At 32.0% G+C, this 15,359-nt stretch overlaps 2 protein-coding genes across 3 annotated transcripts in view; one reads left to right on the forward strand and one right to left on the reverse strand.

Moving 5' to 3' along the window:
- The window catches only part of LOC106468416 (Down syndrome cell adhesion molecule-like protein Dscam2), a 247,618-nt gene extending 239,006 nt beyond the window's left edge, over positions 1 to 8,612 (forward strand). The window contains exon 28 of the mRNA XM_022397136.1: positions 8,533 to 8,612. The gene's annotated coding sequence lies outside the window, so the exon portion shown is untranslated. The remainder of the gene's footprint in view (positions 1 to 8,532) is intronic.
- Positions 1 to 15,359, reverse strand: part of LOC106468521 (putative thiamine transporter SLC35F3) — a 56,719-nt gene that overhangs the window by 32,990 nt on the left and 8,370 nt on the right. For both annotated transcript variants that reach the window (XM_022397571.1, XM_022397519.1), the window contains exons 2-4: positions 8,502 to 8,886; positions 6,623 to 6,842; positions 3,813 to 3,941 (exon numbers count right to left, since the gene is read on the reverse strand). In XM_022397571.1, coding sequence (XP_022253279.1) covers positions 3,813 to 3,941; positions 6,623 to 6,842; positions 8,502 to 8,886 — 734 coding nt within the window. The remainder of the gene's footprint in view (positions 1 to 3,812; positions 3,942 to 6,622; positions 6,843 to 8,501; positions 8,887 to 15,359) is intronic.

Here is a 15,359-nt window from a genome sequence, read left to right on the forward strand (position 1 = left end):
TCTCTCTTTCTTCTTTCTTTCTCTCTCTCTTTCTTTCTTTTTTCTTTCACTCTCTCTCTTTCTTCTTTCTTTCTCTCTCTCTTTCTTTCTTTTTTCTTTCACTCTCTCTCTTTCTTTTTACTTTCTCTCTCCCTTTCTTTCTTTTTTCTTTCTCTCTCTCATTTTGGTGATCATGCTCTTCCTGTCTAAGCTTTGGAACACTCTCCCTATCGAGCTGCAATGTGCAAAGTCTGTCAGGTTCTTTAAAAGTATTTTGAAGTCGTATCTCTTTCATTTGGCTTTCAACCAATGTAGAGACTGATCAACGACAGGCGCTTGGAATGGCTGGTAACGGCTAGAGGAATGCTGTATAAGATATTAAATTATTATTATTATACCATCCCATACAAAAATAACATACCAAGATAGAACTACTAAAACATGCCACTCTCTTTTTACATTTTACTATTTGTTTTTTGCAGGAGCTTCTCTACTGGATCAAGGGCTGAACCTGTAAGTGGTGATGCAGGTGATTCAAAAGCAAAGCACACTCGAATCAAGAGATGAAGAAAAGGAAAAGGAAATAAACTTGTACAGCATTTCTGACATCATTAGTAGTGAGCAAAGTTAACTGAGGTTTTCTTTCTCCCCAAGCATCTTCGACGTGCGGCATATACAGTCAATTTAGTAGCAACCAGTAATGTATAAAAAGCACTGAGCAGTGGTACAATCAAAAAGTGTCCCGATCAGCATTTGCGAAGGCTCAGACGCTTTGAACAATTTTTTGTTTGTTTGTTTGGAATTAAGCCCAAAGCTACACAATGAGCTATCTGTGCTCTGCCTACCACGGGTATCGAAACCCGGTTTCTAATGTTGTAAGTCCGTAGACATTACGCTGTGCCACTGGGGGCACTTTGAACAAACAGAGCCGCAGCAGCACGATAGCAGCTGACCTTATACAACAAGAGCTGGGCAAACGTGTTGTTGTTCCATGCGCTATATGGTGGAATTCGATGTATGATTCGTTGGTATGGAGAGCATAATAAAGAAGATAGAGAGGGCTCAGTTTCAACCTTTCGAATATAAACTTCACCAAAGAATGTGTAATCGCCATTCGACCTGTAGCACGCGCGCTGGATTTACTTCAAAGTGAAACTAAGGCCTATATGGGACTTCTTCTGCCGACATTTACCGCATGTTTGACAAAACTAAAAAATCTTTGTCGTAAACAACTTCAGATTTGCAACCCACTTGTTAATGCTTTGATTTCAAGAATTGAGAAGCGCTTTGAAGCTGCCTTTCTCAATGAGGATCACGTTCTCTCAGCTGATCTTCAACTATGGCTTAAACTGATTTCGATTATCTCGAACGCTTGGAAAGAAACTGTAAAACAAATAATGATTAAAAACTTTCAGGGAAGATGGAAGGCGGCGGTGATGAAAGTTCAGTAAATGTTGATTTAAGTGATTTATCGTCACTTTCGAGCACCGAAGGAGATGACGATGAAGACTTCTTCATGTGCTTTAAACAACAATCAAAATCTACAAGTAATTCGTCCCAAAGTAGCAACAATCAAATAACAATGTTACTGAACAAAGAAGTATCTACTTTAAAAGATATAGAATCAAGCTTGTTCTCTTCACCAGCTTTTTAATCTCTCTTCATTTATTCAGTACCCCAATTCCATGGAGTGCAGCTGTATATTGCAGTTTCTCAACAGGGAAAGACATTTTGAAGTCAAAACAAGCTGGATTGACGTATAACAATTTCGAGTGAGAAATTAATGCTACTGAAATGAAATAACAAATTAAAACAATAATAAAATTGAACAAATACTATGGGACGTGATGTCGTCTAATATTAAAGACTTATTATTTCATATTAGCTTACTGGCTCATTTGTTATTATTATAATCATTTATTTTTTGACGTTGTGTTCCTTAAGTACTATCATTGAATGTATTGAAGGCTGTATGGTTGTTAGCTGCATTTCCCTCATTATTCACAAATATTGACAGGCTGTTCTGAGAAGTCTGTATTATGTTACTGTAGCAATAAAGTATTACCATTTACCAACACATTATCCATTTACAACAAAATTTTTCTTGAAAAATTCCAGTTTCAAAGTAGCGGTAGCGATAGCGCCGCAATAATGACAACAGTAGCGTCGCTGTATTTTTCTTGCTGTAGCGGTAGCGATAGCGACGCTCCATTGAAGAGGTAGCACGCACAGCTATGACTATAATGTAAATATTATGTGTGCATTAAGTATACTAAATAAACAATTTGTCTTGTAAACCCATACAACTATAAATGTGTATATCTTCAAAACTATAGATGATATAAAGAAAACAAAACATTTTCTTCAGTCTTCTTTGATCTGAAAAAGGTTAACTTTTTCTGTTAACCAGCGTAATGATAAAAATAAACGTAGAAGTAACTTTGTTTCGACATTGCTTTAACAAATCAAAATCGATAAAGAATTAATAATCTAAGCTGATTAAATGTTGCTTGTAATTAATCTTGTATTTCTGTTAACGCTTAAAGGAACTGAAAATGAAATCTCTTCGACAACTGAAACTCGTCTAATTTTGATTTAGAGCTACTAGTTGTTTTCTAAGTTTGGAATAGAGTTTCATGTCGTCGTACAAAGTACGCCCTTATATGATATGATTTCTTCTAATAGCTTGTTTATATTAATGTTATCAAAATAAACATGCACTTCTATTATATAACATTTCATTCACTCTGCTCTAACTTATTCAATTCATATCCTTCAATTTTAGTACTTTTGCTTTGTTTTTCTCACACTGTAAATGTTTGGAAACAGTTATTATAAATATCTAACGAAAAGAAATATATATGTATATACATACACGTATGTAACTATACCACACTAGTTCGGAGATCATTACGAACATTATTTGTAATACCGTCTTAAATCAAAGTATATTTATTTTAACTTAAGATAATAGATATGTTTCCACAAAATCAAATTTTATTTTGTCCTCAAACTTGGACATTTCTATTTACAGTGTAACACTAAAAACACTCCCATAAAATAAGCGTCTCTGGGAGCAGAAAATTCAATATTTTTGTGAACATGCTTTTAAATATTTTTTATGGTTTAATGAATCGAGAATATGTGCAAAATAGTTCAATATAAAAAAGTAATCAGCTTAGTTCTTTTGTATTGGAATAGTTGATGCAATATGTCTTCAGTAAACTATAAATTATGACATATAGAATCGTGTAACTAACTGATCAATTTATTTATCTATAACAACCTTCCACGTGAAAAAAATCAACTTAATCTCTCAATCAAGTAATTTATATAATAGTCAAAAGTAATAAACTTAGAACACTGAAAATGTTAAATTTGTTTAAACTTACAATCGTCCAAATATTTTACATACAATAGTTGCAAAATAGCTAAATAACTGATTTCTACATTTCACTATATTCTTCAGTTAATTTTCACAAACGTTCCTTATTCATGTGTCGTGAAATTGCATTTCCCATCGGGTACGAAAAATAAAAATAAGTTTAAGATGCTCTAAAACTCTTTATACTTGTATAATTAAAGAGCTCTTACCAAATCTTCACACTAACTAAAACTATTCTAAGTACTTTTCTCTTAATTTATAATTACTTTCAATAAAAACTTTCTTTTTTTCTTACACACAAGAAATCTTAAATATAGGACGTACAAGTGTTGTAATTTTATATTTAAATTTAAAAACTATATCCTGAGATGTTTTGAATTCAAATTACGATACTTTCTGTTTTAATTATAACGATCTGAAAAATAAAAAAGGTGAAAGAAATACTGACCCCATAAATTGCAGATCCCGCAGCTGAGGCGGAGGCCAAGAGAACTCCCCCTAGCGTTGGAGTTTTAGCAACTCCATCCATGTACGCCAACATAGCTATTCCTGTATTACATAAGATGACTGCAACAATCTAAAAACAGCGAAACATTCTTTTTTCAGCATTTGAAAGTAATCAAATATAACTTAGAGAAACAAACTACATATTTTTAGTGTACTTGCACCATTTAGTTGATGTGTTGTTAAACTAGAAAAGAAGAAAATCCCAGCTCATACATTCTTAAACAGTGGTATTTTCCGATTTTTTGAATGATGAAAGTCTGTTCGATTTCGTTAAAATAAAAGATTAGAATCAGAATTGTAAAATATTAATACTCGAAAACAATTTATATATCTTCCGATGACTCAGCTGCAAGCTTCAGGGATTATATCTCTAGAATTCTAAGTATGATATCCGTAAGAAACAAAGCGCAGATAGGCTATTGGGTACCTCTCGCGTTGTAATGGAAATAGCTACTTATGTGTATCGTTTTTAATGTTTTATTTTATGATAAACTGGCAGTGATATAAGTTGTCTAATTCTGAGATTTTTAATGTAAATTAAACTGTATTTGAGAAAAGATAAAATGTTTAAATTTAAAAATTTATAAAACTAATCTTTCCATTATTTTAGAATCTTATTCCAAGTTCGTTTGTGTCATAATTAAGTAATTACAAAATAATAAATTAACTCCTAAAATAAGCTTTTAATTTCCTTAGATATTTTGATATATTTGGAACACAAAACTTCAGACTCGTTTATTTCCCTTAAAACAGAAGTTCCAAAGTTCAAATATCGCTTCAACTTTCGCTTATGGGGTTAATGTTGTTTAAAAAGTAAAAGTGTGGTCGTTGCCTGTCGACTGTTAACAAATTTTCGTGTTAGCAGTAATCAAAGAACCATTGATCATATTACTTTATAACAAGATAAATAAAAAAAAATGGAAATTTTAAAATCTGCAAATATGGATCGTAAAAGAAGTAAACAAACAAGGCCGGAAATACTGTAAACATTATTTATTCAAAATACAATTCCTGCTAGAATTACTAATGTGTGTAACAAAATTTAATGTTGTGTGTGTTGATATTTTTTAATCCTTCACTTCATACATAATATAGGGGATGGCTCCCTAAAGACAATGATTGTATAGTGTACAAAGCATTGAGTATCTACATGCTACAGTCATCTAATGTTCATATATTATTGGCTGGTAATTTCTGTTTCACCCTGTATTTAAGCTTTACGAAAGAACAGGGGAAATGTGTAAGAAAGCTGACTTCAAAGGATAATGATAACATTGTTTACAATAGAATTGTGATGTTTTTAGTTTATGTGAAATATAGAAGAAACAAGTCAACTTTTCAATACCCATACGACCACCCAGTACCTTATTTAGTGCAATATACCACGCCGTTTTTGTTGTAGGCTGGCAAAAGAATAATAATTAGAAGAAGAAGTATTACAAAAGGGCCAATTTGAGCGTATTTTCGTTTCCTTGAAAGTCTAACATACGTGTTTTTGTGCATTTTATATGTATATAGCCTGAGCAGTCAACAGTAAAGATCTTAAGGTATTGTTTGAATTGAATCTTTACTGTTTAATGTGATTTTTTGCCCGAACGTTTTATTAGGGTTTTGTGCAATTTCTTCGTGGTTCATGATATTCTGAGATACTGTTTTTCTAGAAATTAAAGAATGAAAAATGTTTCCAGCTTTGTAGAGCCCACAAAGAATTGCTTTAACCTATAATAGAAGCAAGAGAACTAATTTCATTAAAACTGGACTAACAAAGCCTACTAATAAAGCTGACATTTCTGAGAATAGAAAGTACAATACATTAATTCCTCACTAACGATTTTCATGTCGAAAGAAATAGTATTACCATCCTAACTCAGATATTTCAAAATGAAAAGAACTAATTGTATGCAATATATATTGACATATCTTTATAAATCGAAACATTTCAAAATATATTTACGCCATGTTAGGGCCACGTGATAGGAAGGTATTTGTGTTGTTTGATGAAAAGTTCACTAAAATCACATAAGGACACTAAGTATACTGACTGCACTGCATTAGAAACAAAATATACGTAAACTAAAATTTTAAACTAAAACTTTCAATGGCATTGAGCTTTATTTCTTTATATAAGAAACACCGTGTTATTTCATGTTTATTTAAAGTTTTATTCAATTAATAGAGGACTAACACTGGGCATTTCACAAACACACGGTTGCTTAATAACGTTATTTTCAAATATAATATATCGACCTCTGACTCCATTCTTTATTCGAAAATGTTATGAGTTCTTTGTCGTCTGCCATTATCATTGATGCTATTCTTATTATGTTAAATTGATTTTGATTAAACTTGGTTTATGTGTAGATGTTTTGGACGTATGATTATTAAAAAATACTTGTTATGATAATTTTTTTAGAAATGATGTAATAGTTTATGACATAAAATAAAGAATAATATACACGTAATATATATACATTAATGTAAAAAATCTGTATCAAAGTAATAATGTAGACCTGTTTATTATTTATACTCAATACCCTTGAGAAATTAGCAAAAAAATATACTCGACCACTGGTAAATCTACTTCTACGGAGGAACATTAAAACTTTTTAAACACAATTCTCAAACTCACAAATGAAGAACATTTCTCATTACTGTTTAGTAATTCATTAATTCTGACATGGCATAAATATCGTGATGAATAAACATCACTCTTGAAATGAAATTTAATACGGCTACTTCTTATTTAATTACCTTTAAACCCACAAATTGTTGATGTAGAACAACCCAAGACAAAAGGTAGATGAAAGAAATTCTGGACGAAAACAAAGCAAGAACGTCAGTCGTATCTAGGATACCGATGGAATAGATAAACATGTACTTAGTTACGATCGAGAGGAGGCAGAATAATGAACACCGTCCGAAGAATTGCGTTGTCGTGAAACCTTTCTCGTGAAATTGACGAACACATTCGCTGCAATACATTTTGATAAATAATTATTTATACAAGCATATATGTATATATATATATTAAACGCATCACATACATTTTCTATATTAACTCTAAACTTGCAATAATACGACACATAATGTTCAACCAAAATGGCTTATTTGGATTTTTTTCTTTTCTTCACATAAACAAATGGATTTGAATTATTTGGTGGGTTGAGCGAATAAATAGCAGATTACTTTTGATTATATTAGATGTAAGGCAATGCATGTGGGATATCACAGTTTGAATTATGAGTATAATTTTGATGGGAATAACTTTTACAGTGTTATGGAAGAAGAAGAACTTGATGTTCTATCTCTTAAACCATCCAAGCAATACGCTGTTGCTAGTGGTAGGACAAACATGATTTTAGATTATATCTACACAAATTTTGAATACAAGTCTAAAGATGTTATAATGCCATTGTATGAGCCATGTTTTAGGCCATATTTGAAGCATTGTGTTCAGTCTTTGGATCTTTACCTCAAAAACGACATTGAATTGTTGGACAGAGGGGAGACAATGGGATGATACCTGGAATTGAAAGGTTGTCATACGAAGCTATGTCAAGATCTCTGAACATGTTTTCTCTTGAAAAAAGAAAAGCTAGACGAGATCTGATTGAGGTGTTTAAAATTGTTAATGGAATTGAGAGTGTTGATGCATCACCTTTTTCGTATTTAATGGTGCAAATGGTAAGACTAAGGGACAAAAATTTAAATTTTGGCAGGATGCGAGTCATCTTCCGCTAAGACAGCTTTATTTTTCTAACAGGGGGGTTAGACTTTGGAAAGGGTTGTCTTCAGGTGTGGTAGATGCAGTTAACGTAAGACAGTTTAAGGGAAAACTTGATAAATATTTGAATGGCAAGAACTGGCTCTGAACTTTTTAGTGCTTAGTTTAATTTAGTGGATAAGACGGCCTAGATAGACTAAAATATTTCCTGCTATCTTTTAAAGATATGTTATATTGTATTATGTACTTTCGGTGAAGAAGAGAAAGAATCCGAAAATGGCGTTGAAGTCCAATCTATTCTTTGATTCGCTACTCCTCTGCAGTAGACTAGTTTCGTTGAATACACGGCTCATTAGTACTATTTGTGAGAGCGAAACAAATAAATACATTAGACCTTATATTGTGTTTACTCACCACTAATAACCTAAAATATTTTAGATGTTTGATTAACATGTGACTATACGGCATAGTCAAATTTTATTCAAATACCTAAAGTATTTTAGGTTACTGGTGTTGAGTAAAGAACTATACATGAAAACATAAAAATGGCTTAGCTGAACTAATATCGAAAACTATTAATTAAACTAATCGTATAGAAGCTGAGTGTATAGAAGCTAAGTTTAAATGCTAATGCGTATTAACTTAGAATTATAGATTTATATTATTTATAAAATATGAAAAATACAAAAGCAAAGTTGTTTTCAAATTTGCAAAACATGTTTTCAGTATGAATGAAACAAGAAACATGAATTTTTTTTTCATTTTCTGGAAAAGAATGTTATTATAGTTTGGAGTTTTGAAATGTAAAATTCGTGATGTTAACAATAAGTTCTTTATTCTAAAAGCAGTACGTATATTTTAAAGCCTTTGAAATATACTTAGTTCAAAAACTAAAAGAAAACTTACAAAATAACCTTTTTTGTTGTATCCTTTTCAGGTTGTGTCAATGCTCTTGATCCCAAGTAGATAGGAAAAAAGAATATATTCCACATAGTGCAAAACCAAGTTGTGAAAAAAGGTGCGTTAAAGGAAGAAGGTGTCATTGTTGGCAGTGAAGTAACAACATTAATTTTAGCTTCTTCTATAAGTCCAGTGGTCACATTTGGAGCAAAGTCTGAAGCAAGGTGAAAAGTTGATATGTAAGTTAACTTGAGTAAGTGTGCAGCTCCAGCCCATGAACCAGCAAACAATAGTTTCAGAAATATTCCGAGAATAATTCGCGGCAGTTTCTTAGAGCAACATTGAAATCCTTTTGTACTGTTTGGTGATTGATTGTCATCTGTGATGTCTCCTGTTGTTATATAAATATTAAAATTAGTAAATTTCCTCTCTTGATATTTGATTTGAATAAAAAAATCTTTTTTACTTTGTGTTATATTTTTAAAAGGAAAAAGTTTCAGTATAATAAACTAATATTTAAATTTTGTATTTCTAGGATTTTATTTAACGTAAAAATAAATATCCATATGATACTATGCTACTAATTACACTGTTGCTTTTTAAGCCAGTTATACTGAATTCTGCTGTATCATGGGCGATGATTCTTAATTTATATATCTCAGTGTCTGAAACTGCTAAAAGCATCTTGTAAAAAACGCCCCACAGCAGTAACATGTGAACAGATATATCGTGAATCGATTTGCAGGAACTATCTATATGTATTTCTGTCAACGTAAACTCATTTATGTACTTGTTTTTCTCTTAGTACTTACACCGGCAGTATAATACTTTGATATATAGATTATAAAAAAAAAACTCAATAAGTACTTCGAAAACCTGAAACTTACCACCAAATCATTTAACATTCATTGGAATATATAACTTGTTCAATATTTCTTGGAGAGTTTAGAGAATGGTACCATTAGGGTGTGGGTTTATCTAACAAAGAAGTTGCTATGATTATATAGACGAAAATGTGAAGCAAGTCCTTTTAATCAATGCTTCTTCATCTGTGTGTTCGTTCCAATAACATATTATTTATGAAAGGCCTTGTATTTGCTTTTGAATATATGATGTTCATCTTCGAATTACATTCTCCTAAATGATCTTCAAACTGCTTGGACACGAAACAATCGATTGGTGACATACGAGGGTTGTCCGAAAAGATCGTGGCCCGACTTAAAATATTATAATGTATAATTTTTCTGATAAATATTAAGTTTGAACTATTTTTATGAGGAAATAACACGCAACGTATAATTAACAAGCTTACATTGTGTGTGTTGCCGATTTTTGAAGAAATAAAGTTAGCAGGGTTAAACGTCATGAAGAAGATCGAACTTCGTGCCGTGATCAAATATTTTGTTAAAAAGAAAATGACACCACAAGAAATCCACTAGGACATGGAAACATCATTGGGAGAGGGTGCTGCGGCATATTAAATAGTGAAAATGTGGTGTGATGAGTCGTGGTAGACAGTCATGTGAAGATGATCTGAGATCAGGTCACCGTTAAACATCGACCAAAATATGATAGAATAATTACCATTAGGAAGTTAACATTTTGAGTGACAGTTTCGGCATCATTAACGTTAGTGCCAGATGGGTTCCAAAAATGTTGCCACCTGAGCAGAAACAGTTGTTGAAAGTCAACGCCTACTCCAAAGGTTTCAATAGATTCATAACTACGGATGAAACGTGGGGTCGACCCAGAGACAAAAATGCAAAGCTTACAATGGAAACACTCAACTTCCCCCATTCCAAAGACGTTCAAGTCACAACCTTCTGCTGGGAAGGTCATAATATCAGTTTTTTGGGATGTCAAGGGTGTTTTACTAATTCATTATTTGAAAGGGGCCAAACCGTTACAAAAGACTGCTATACATCCTTAATCAATAAATCAAGGAAAATAAAAGCTGATTGCTTATAAAAGGTGTTCTATTTCATCAAGACAATGCCCCAGCTCACAAATCGCGTGTTACTTTGAACGCTATCCATGATGCTGGCTTCAAATTACTCAATTACCCCATCACTCAGCGGATTTAGCTCCAAGTGACTTTTCTTCTCTTCCCTAACCTAAAAATCTTTCTGAAAGATCGAAGATTTCAGGGTGATGATGATCTCGTACACACCGTCAAGTCATGGACTGAGGACCAAGAAGAATAGTTCTTTAAGAGAGGCATAAAGGCTATAGAGCACCACTAGCGTAAGTGTAAAGACTCAAGAGGAGATTATGTTGAAAAATAAACCATAGTTGAACCAACGTCTTTTTCTTTGTAGGTCGGACATGAACTATTCGGACACCCCTCACACTTATATAACATTTACTTTTGACCATTTTTCAATTCATCTGTGTGGCATGTTGATAATTTATAAGTATACTTTACACCTAGAGTTGGAAGTTATAGCTGTTTTTGCCCTAATGTCTTATTGAATGGAAACATTACGGGTGAAAATGTAGCCTAAAATGTGTGCATGTATTAAGATATATAAATAGATATAAAGTCTAATTCTGAAAGCTCCCAAAACAGTTTATTTTATGAACAGTATAGTACAAATGTGTGTTTATGTTTAGTTTTATTTTAACCTTCTACCTTGTTATCTAATTTTCCCATATCATAATGAATTTTTCAGTTTTGTTTTAATATTACGTTTAAGGCTTTTTGTGCTTATTAAGTACACTTTTAGTTTATTTGATTTTAACTTGATCTAATTCATATTGTTGTTTACACATTTCCTAATTTATTGTTTTCCTTTTATTGTAAGTATAATGTTTTTTTAGAAATCCTTAGTTTTCATTAACGTGTCTTCAGTTTTATTTCCTTTTAATTTTGATAACATACTTTTTTGTTGTTGTTGATGATGAAGAATATCCCGTTTAATATCTAGATCTCTGATTATAAAATGCTTATACCACAATATAAGGGTTGGCTTCCGAACCAATTTCATTAGTCACCACTGAGTAAAGCAAATGCGATGTCCAAACGTTTGATTTTAGTTACTGGCATTATATTTAACTTTTTCTTTTCATCTGCACATCTTCTTGTGAATCAAGAAAATATAATGTTTATAGCGCTCTAATTAATATTGTGTGTATTGTTATTCTCAAATCTACTTTCTCCTATCTGACCTATTTTGTTGTCCTTATCTAGAGATATCGATAATCATATAGTGTCATATAATATCGACCATGTAGTACTCCCATAAAAGGAAATTAACCTAGTAATAACGATTTTCATTTGAACTGGTTGTACCAATATAATACTCCATTAAATACAAATGATAAAATATAAAATTAATGTTCTTGTATAATGTGAATGCATTTGTTAAAAGCGACTTTAGCAATATTCTAAGTCCTTGAACGTGCTTATTAATATAATAGATTACCATCGAGAAATGTCTGTGTACCTAGTGTCTTTTTCGTTTCCTTAAATATATGTTAGAAATGGTTCCCGTTTTAAAGGATAATCAGGTGTGAACATTTCAAACGTTGGTTAACAAGTTAGTATAATTACGTTCACGCATCAGTTACTTTAACAGAGAATAAGTTTGCATGATCAACTGACCTCTACAAACTGTGATACAAGAAACAAAATGTCATAAAATAATTTTATCATAGTTTTGATTTTTGGAAATATCGTTTTACATTCTAACTATCATATTTGAAGGATCGCTAAAGAAATCCACGCACATACATAAAACTCTAACATATTAATGATTGCTGAAAGCAAGGAAAAAATAGTAGTGGATTTGCAAAGATAATAATTCTGTGCGCTTAGATCAATATTGATTAAGCAATAAGACAAGTATAGAAAATCGAATGTGATCGATCCACTTCTAAAATCTGGAAAATGTCTTCGTCAGATAACAGATAGAATTCTCTATATTCAACAAAATAAAATGGGATGGCAGCTAAACTTAACATGACAAAACATCAAAAGAAACAACTACACGTTAAATACAAATGTCTGCAAGCAGAGTGACATCTTTTTAACATTCATCAAAAGATTTTCCTATCGCATAATATAAAATAATATATATATTTAATATATCATAGTAAAATACGTAAGTTACCTTACAATAATATCATTTACTTATTCCCGGTGAGACAATGGTAAATCTACGGACTTACAACGCAAAAATCCGGGATTCGATTCCCAGCTGTGAACACACCAGATATCTCAATGTGGTTTTGGTCTAAATCAAAGCAGTTGTTCCTAACAATTCGCTTTTTATATTATTATTTTTTCGTAATTTAGGATTAAAATAAATCTCAACGAATAAGTTTAAGCTAGTGCTTTGAACAAAATAAAATACATTTTAGACGGTATTACCAACTGCAGTACGAAATCGCATAATTGATGTGCGCATGTCACAACTGCTATACTGTAAAAAGGAGGAGATATCTAGATTTCATTGATATTTCAAATCTTTAATATATATATCTAATGGTCAAATATAATATCTCGTAATAGTTTGCTTGGATAACATCCAATTTCTTAAAGAAGCATGTTATGAGCTTTTCTGAAGGATAAAATGTATCTAAAAACTAATCTTTGTCCTATAATCTTAATAATGACGGTCAAGTTTCAATTAAAAAGTAACATAACACTATGTTTGGTTTTTCCAAATATATGGCTTACTAATATTTCCTTTTCAGCTGTGACTAACTTTAAAGATTTTATGAAATATATAATCAACAATAATAAATCTAAGGTTTTCGTGCTCTTATCCAAAGAAATTCTGCATTATTTGAAATGTGTGAATCCAATTGCCTAATACTTTTATTTATTGTCTTTATCAGTGATGTAGTCCAACGCCACTTCTTTACTTTTCTAATTAATTAGTAAACCCAGTAGCCATGTTAAATACCCCTTCCAGTGGCTTAGCTATAAGTCTGAGGCGTATAATGCTAAGAAATCGGGTTTCAGAACCCGCAGTGGACAGTGCATAGATAGCCCATAGCATAGCTTTGTGCTTAACAACAAACAAGCAAATTAAATCATCATTTTCATAATTAGCTGTCTTATCAGAGGAGGGTAGGAGTAATGGAGATTGCGTTGACCTCTCACCTTAAAATTTAGCATTACATCACTAATCTTAATATTTCTTGTTGTTTTAGCGTAGCTATACACAATGAACTACCTGTGCTCTGTCCACCGTGAGGAATCGAACCCCGAAATTTAGCGTTTGAAGTTCGTAAAGTTATAACTGACCCACTAAAAATGTCATTCGCCATCAACTTAATCGCTGAATGACAATTAAAATGTATATCTTGAAGTTGCTAAGGCAGAAACATTTAAATTAAAAATTTTAAGGGTAAATACTTTTCATACAGCAGAAACAATTTATTACTTCGCCTAGCGTATAGCCCGGATCAACACCTAACTCCACCCCATAGTGTACCCTAACCTCACATTTCATAGCTAACTGAAATAAATAAATTTTGCTAAATCAATCTTGAACAACAAAGGGGCAGAAAAGTGCAGTCGAGGTAGTCAAACATCGGTAAATTCCTTTGTGAGCCAATCAAAAGTAAGATCATTCCTTAAATGAATTCGTGGAGTATGGCTTTCATGTCATGTTGTTTAGCAACAAAAGTATAAACTAACATTGTTGTTAGTCTATGTACTGGAAGTATAAAATGAAATATATAGACAACAAAACTGGAAAAAATATTTGTTGATTTCTTAATTTCGAGTCTCCGTAGATTGAAAAAGTTTTTTTTTATTTAAAACGTTGGTGATATAACAGAAAATATTTTAATTCAGAAACAATTTAAGTTTAAAATTGCATCGATATTTTTACTTTGATGATAAAATTTATGCACTTGGCTCTAGGCTAGGTGATCCCATACTACGTCTTCACTTAAGGCTTATTATACCAACTCTCACTACACTTATAAGGATTCACGCCACCCACACTCCTCACGGCCTCCTTGCACCTCGTTACTAGAATCGTAATGGGCAGACAATAATCGAACTATTCTATCTGGATAAAGGCATTTTAGCTTTTATAATTCTTCTTATTTCGATAAATCAAGATAATCAAGGGTGACGTGATGTGATGTGACACACACTGGATTTTATATAGATTAGATTTTTCAGGACATTTCGAGACCACAATATATGAATTTCCAACCATCCGACAATGGAATACCACCATAACTTAAAACTCAAACAATGTGTCACATCCTCTTCTGAGAAAGTATAGTCGTATAGCGAAATTGTTGTAGAGAAAATAAATAACACGACATTTCGAAGAAGAAAGAATGGAGCGGAAAAAACTCAAACAGTATAATGTTTAGGACAAGATCGGACTCCGAATCCACACTTCAAGGTAATCCAGAACAACGCTCTCATACGCACAGTGAAAGCTATTATTACGAAAAAGAACCATCAAATTCAAAAACGTCATTGTGATATAAATAGACAAATATCAATAGACACATAATAAACAAAGATTTGAAGTTGATGAAAGCTCTTAAACAAAAAGTTTACAAGTTTTCAGCTATACTTCGAAATCAATTGTTATTTTCGCTAGAAAAATTAAGATGAAATTGAAATAATAGCAATCCCATTTGACCACATAATTTTAAAGCTGCTCTAATTGGTTTACCGGTCTTTATCTTGCTTAAGTATTATCTTGGAAGCCGACGTCCAAATTTTCAGTGAAGGGAATTTGGATAGTTTGTCAGGATGTATAGTCTATGTTTTACAATCTTCTGTAACTTTTCAGAGAGACCTCTGAAGAAAGACAACACCGTAACAATTTTACCAGGTGACAAAGGATTGTTTGTTTGTAATTAAGCCCAAAGCTACACAAT

The sequence above is a fragment of the Limulus polyphemus genome, unplaced genomic scaffold (assembly GCF_000517525.1).
Source record: "Limulus polyphemus unplaced genomic scaffold, Limulus_polyphemus-2.1.2 Scaffold3, whole genome shotgun sequence".
In the NCBI taxonomy this organism is placed as follows: Eukaryota; Metazoa; Arthropoda; class Merostomata; order Xiphosura; family Limulidae; genus Limulus; species Limulus polyphemus.